The sequence below is a fragment of the Cebus imitator genome, unplaced genomic scaffold (genome assembly GCF_001604975.1).
Source record: "Cebus imitator isolate Cc_AM_T3 unplaced genomic scaffold, Cebus_imitator-1.0 Scaffold78, whole genome shotgun sequence".
Lineage (NCBI taxonomy): Eukaryota > Metazoa > Chordata > Mammalia > Primates > Cebidae > Cebus > Cebus imitator.
Window position 1 is genome coordinate 6,278,289 of NW_016107393.1, and position 6,000 is coordinate 6,284,288.

At 34.5% G+C, this 6,000-nt stretch overlaps 1 protein-coding gene across 1 annotated transcript in view; it reads right to left on the reverse strand.

Moving 5' to 3' along the window:
* NCKAP1 (NCK associated protein 1) overlaps positions 1-6,000 on the reverse strand; it is a 112,181-nt gene that overhangs the window by 22,702 nt on the left and 83,479 nt on the right. Inside the window, exons 22-24 of the mRNA XM_017532643.2 lie at positions 5,298-5,516; positions 4,982-5,112; positions 4,591-4,688 (exon numbers count right to left, since the gene is read on the reverse strand). Of these exons, the coding sequence (XP_017388132.1) occupies positions 4,591-4,688; positions 4,982-5,112; positions 5,298-5,516 (448 nt within the window). The remainder of the gene's footprint in view (positions 1-4,590; positions 4,689-4,981; positions 5,113-5,297; positions 5,517-6,000) is intronic.

Sequence of the window (6,000 nt, forward strand, 5' to 3'; positions counted from 1 at the left end):
AATGATAAACAAGTAGTTGAATACAAAGCAATCTGAACTACATCTTGGGGTTATTAGGAGAGATCTCAAACCTTATTTTGAACAACTAAATGATGAGGGCACCACATTAGAAATATAAATATTTCATATGAAGCTTTTTGAAAAACATAATCCTCAAATAAGTCAGAATTTAGTATTTGAGAGGCAAAAAAGTAAAAACAAATACCAAACATAATCATAACTACTATAATATTAAATCAATAAAATATGGAAGTTATTATTATAAAGGTAAAATGGAAAGTCAAGTAAGAAAAAAAATCACATAGGAGATTACTAAAAAGCTAACATCAAGTTTTCAAAAAAAAAAAAAATGTTTTAAATATCCTTAACCTTAAGCTTTATATATCCTTAAGTTTAAGGATATTTAAAAAGTCAACACTGTTTACTGTGGCTCCACATTCCCCTAACTTTAAATTCTAATAATATTTGAGAAAGAGAAAATATAGCCACTCTAAATATAAGAGAGAAATGTTAACACATAAGCATCTTCCATTTCTTCTCAAGAATGAGAATATATTTGGTAACATTCATACTCAAGAGACAAGGCTAAAATAGTTAACTTTGTAAAATAATTGATAAAAGACTAAGATAAAATCTGTAATAAATAAAAGACCCTAGTATAACGGACAATACCTAACAAGATAAACTTTACTAAGAATAACTGCAAAGCATATACTCAGGTCTAAAAATTTCACAAAATATAAGATGTAGAAAGTCATGGTTTAAAGTTAGCATAAGTGAAAAAAAGGAAAAAGAAAATTCACCTGATTACGAGTTGATTGTGAAAACAGTATGCCATAGCTACCAAATGTTTATGCTATCTTAAGCTGTATTAGTACATACAGTATCTAGAATAGATAAATGCACCCTCACTAATCAGATCTCTATCTGAAACTCATCCTTAATTCAGGACACTATTCTCTAAGAGTGACATCAAAAAAAAAAAAAAAGATTTTGTACAAAGGAAGGAGTGACAAAGACGGCAAAGAGACTACATATGAATATATTCCACACAGGGAAGAGAAACATGTTATGTGAAGGGTAATCTTGTCAAAGGTAATCTCTGCCTCTTGATTTAAGAATGAGGACCAATAAAAAATTACTACTTAGATACTAAATCAACATTAACTAGAGATGTATAGTAATTGACAAGATGGCCTCATTTTCAAAAAGACCAGATAATATACCTTGAAAAATGCAACACGTACTCCTTCATCAGATAAGAGTAGGTTAGATGACTACTGAGATCCCTCTCAGTTCTATAGGGAGTATAGCATGGTACTAGCATAATCTCTGGTGCTAGACAGGCTGAGTTCAAATTTCGGTTTCACTATTCACTAAAATGTGAGCTTGCACAAGTTATTTCATCTTTCTTGGCTTTACTTTCCTAATTTATGAAATAAGGAAAACACCTCTTTAAAAAATGTAAAGGAGTTAATAACATTAAGTGAAGGTCTTAGAAAAGTCCTGGAATAAAGAGTTAAGAAAACTGGGCCAGGCACAGTGGCTCATGCCTGTAATCCCAGTCCTTTGAAAGGCTGAGATGGGTGGACCATTTGAGCCCAGGAGTTAAGAGAGCAGCTTGGGCAACATGGTGAAACCCTGTCTCTACAAAAAATTAGCTGGAATTGGTGGCACACGCTTGTATTCCCAGCTACTCAGCAGGCTGAGGTGACAGAATCACTTAAGTCTAGTGGGGCCGAGCTGGCAGTGAGTCATGATCACACCACTGCACTCCAGCCTGGATGACAAAGCAAGATCCTGTCTCAAACAAATCAACAAAGAAAGCTAGCTATTTTTATTTTTGCATCCAACAAATATTTACTAAGTGCCTACTCTGTGTTAGGCACTAGTATACAGCAAAATTTTAAGAGAGTTTAGAACTCCAGTGAAAGTGACATAAACAAATACATGGCATGAGAGGTCAAAATTAAGATACACATACAGCTGAATGAAGAGAATAAAAAGTGCTATCTGCTATTTCTGAAAGTTTGTGTAGGAAGGACATTCTGATATGGTGACATTTGAAAAATACATGAATGTCATGAACAGGCAAGTTATGACCATGTCTCAGGGAAGAGTAGTTTGAGGTAACACAACAGCAAGCAGGCCAGCCAGGCTGGAGGAGTGATGGAGGTAACGAAAAGCAGAAGGCCAGATCCTTGCAGTACTAAGGAACTGTTCATATAAATGAATTCAGAGAGATTCAAAATAGGCTAATTTTTATTACTGCACCATGATACTGCATCCAACAAATAACTAAAAAGAAAAAATAATACAGATAATTCTAGAAGTGCCTCATTATTCAATCTGAAATAAAAATTAGCTGGCTGAAGTAAAAATATGGAGCCATAGTTCTTCTATTATCTCATACTGAAGGAACACAAGAAAAAAAATTGGGAAAAAAAGTTGGAGATGAGAAATTTGTTATCTGAGAACAGGATAGAAAAAAAATCATGTATTTACAGGAGAATGAGTCTAATAAATAAGAATGATACTGCTTGTAAAGAACCAAGACTAGCATTTCAATGTCTGTATATTTACAACCATATAGAGTTTACAACTTTGTAAGTTATAAAATATAAAGTTTTACACAAAAAACTAGCCAGAGTTGGTGACACATGCCTGTAATTCCAGCTACTCAGGAGGCAGAGGTGACAGAAATGCTTGGACCCAGGGGGCTAAGCTGGCAGTGAGCCATGATAAAATAAAATATAAAGTTTATAACTTTATATTTTAAGGTATCTAAAAGTTGACTTTTACACAATAATTGCAGAACACTTTAAAAATAGCAATGAGAGGATAATAATATGATGAACACCAAAATAAGAGACATGCTGAGCACCTAAAAAGCTTGGTATGCACGAACTCATAAAATTCTCTCAAAGTAGAAGCTTCGTTTAAGTATTTGCCCAAAATCAAAGCTTGTAAGTGATAGTTCTGAAATTCAGGAAAGCCTAACTTGAAAGCTTGATTTCTTTTCTTTTCTTTTTTTTTTTTTTTTGAGATAAAGTCTCACTCTGTCACATAGGCTTCAGTGTAGAGGCACGATCTCAGCTTACTGCAACCGCTGCCTCGTGGGCTCAAGCGATTCTCCTGCCTCAGCCTCCTTAGCAGCTGGGATTACAAGCACCCAACACCACATCCGGCTGATTTTTGTATTTTTAGTAGAGATGGGATTTCACCATGTTGGCCAGGCTGGTCTCAAACTCCTAACCTCAGGCAATCCACTCGCCTCGGCCTCCCAAAGTGCTAAACTACAGGCATGAGCCACTGCACCTGGCCGAAAGCTTGAGTTCTTACCAATGGATAATACTGCCTTACTTTTTGAAATCTTTGACTATACTAAGCTTTTAGTCACACTGACTCTTGCTATTTACTCAGAAGAATATTATTAAGTTTGTGGGAATTAACTTATTCTACATATTTGCTCAATTTTCAGTAGATCAGATTATCACATTTAGAACTCTATGTGCTACATCTGAACTATAAGCTATTTACCAGTACCATATACCATTTTCTTAAGAAACCAAAAATTGGCTGGGCATGGTGGCTTGAGATCCTGTAATCCCAGCACTTTGGGAATCCAAGGTGGGCAGATCACTTGATGTCCGGAGTTCGAGACCAGCCTGGCCAACATGGTGAAACACTATCTCTACTAAAAATACAAAAATTAGCTGGGTGTGGTGGTGCATGCCAGTAGTCCCAGCTACTTGGAGGCAGAGGGCTGCAGTGAGTTGAGATTGTGCCACTGTACCCCAGTCTGGGCAACAGAGTGAGACTCTGTCTCAAAAAAAAAAAAAAAAAAAAAAGAAGAGAGAGACAGAGAAACTAAAAATTCAAGGCACAAGTTACCACCAAAAAGCTTTCACAAAGAAAATGTTTATTTTAAAACATGACTTCTCTATTCTGCTTTTAAGTTCAAGTTCAAATTCTTTCAAAAACTACATAGTTACTATATATACAGATTGATTCCATATAAATCACCTAAGCCCTAGGATATTTCTAAAATGCTAAAAAAAGGTATTTAAAATATTGTTGCTTCAATTCCTTTACATCTTTACTGAAACATTAAGCACTCTAAAGGCATTTTTCATCCAACTTAGAGGGAATAAGATAATTTAAAAGATTACTTATGAAGAAAAAGCAATAAGCCTAATAATGTTTGTATTACAATCTATGGAAAGCAAATACATTCAAACTACAAGTGTGAATAAATTTTTAACTTTGGCTGGAATTTTGAACCTGGTATTTCAAAGAAAAACATCATGATACAATACTATGAAGCCTTGACCACAAGCCAAAAACCCTGAAGTTCAGTCCCCTTTACCAAGTCAATTCACCTCTTTTGGCTTTCCATTTTCTCACATGCAAAATAGAGAAAACGAAACTAAGATGCCATAAAAAGGCCCTGCTGGCTATTTAATTTCATTTTCATATTAGTACTTTCATGTTGGATTAAAATAATCAACATTCTAGGCTTGCTGCTCATATTCCTGAAATGTTTTTTAGGAATTGTTTAAAAGCTAAAATTAATAAAGACTATATTACCTTAAGTTCAGCAACTTGTGATGAAATATGCCACATAAGGCTTTCACTTAGGAACTTCATACCATATGGGCCTAGTAGTTCTGATAATGACCTCATTTCTGAAAGAAAATGTACTTAATTTTATACTTTTGACAGAGCAAATACTTTAAGAAAATGAACATTAACACAATGCAATATCTCATTATAAAAACTAATGTAAAATCCTGAAAAAAAAAGTCTCTGGAATGAAAGACAGAATATAAAATGCAAAAGTAATTCTAACATACAATATGCAGTTATACATATAATTGAATGGAACAGTCACAACAGAATCAAAAGTCCAAAGAATCAAGACACCAGCAAAAGAATTAAGTTTTCTTTCTTCTCTAAACTGTGGTATAGTATTATTCACCTGATATGTCAGAATACTCCTCCGCATTGAACGTTAATTCATTTTCTGTAGGTAAGTTCACAAATGCTTTCATTGCAGGAAAATATGCTATATGGCCATTGCTGACTTGTCGTAACAAAGTTTCCAAATACCTAAAGAGTAAAGTAAACTTATAACTGGAAGAAGCTGCTTAATTTAAACGTATTATGATATACATCCTGCATATAATTTTAAGTTGGTTGATAATATGAACGAGCGTTTATTCATAAAAAATTAATTTTCCTAAGTAGTTCATTACAAACTTTCTATTACTATAATTTCTAAATGCATTCCTTACCAATTTGTGTATAGACTTGTAATGGTTGGCTCTCCATGACTGTCTAAATGTTGTGTTTGTTGAAGAAGAACATTATTAAATACTCTCGTAATGTCAATCTGCACATAGTTTTCTATTGACTGGAGTACAGTCATGTATGCTCTTACACTTGTTAGAAGTTCTGAAGGTTTTGCAATTTCCTGTGTGGCTTGATTATACATAGTCATCCCAACAATTGACCTGGGGAGAAGGAATAGGAGAATAAGAAAAGCCTCTGACTTTTCCATTCATATAAAATAAACCATTGAATCTAATGTTAATCTAATATTAAACAAGCAATAAAATTAACTTTAAAAATAATTTATCACAAAGCTATAAAATTACTGTCATTCACTTCCCATGAAACAACATAAAAAAAGAATGAAAGCTGGGAATGGTGGCTCATGCCTGTAATCCCAGCACTCTGGGATGTCAAGGTAGGCAGATCATTTGGAAGTCAGGAGTTCAAGACCAGCCTGGCCAACATGGTGAAACCCCATCTCTATTAAACATAAAAAAATTAGCCTTTCAATTACAGGCACATGGCACATTCCTATAATCCTGGATACTCAAAAAGCTGAGGCAGGAGAATCGTTTGAACCAGGCAGGCAGAGGTTGCAGTGAGCTGAGATTCCACCACTGCACTCCAGCCTGGGCAACAGAGCAAGACTCTATCTCAAAAAAA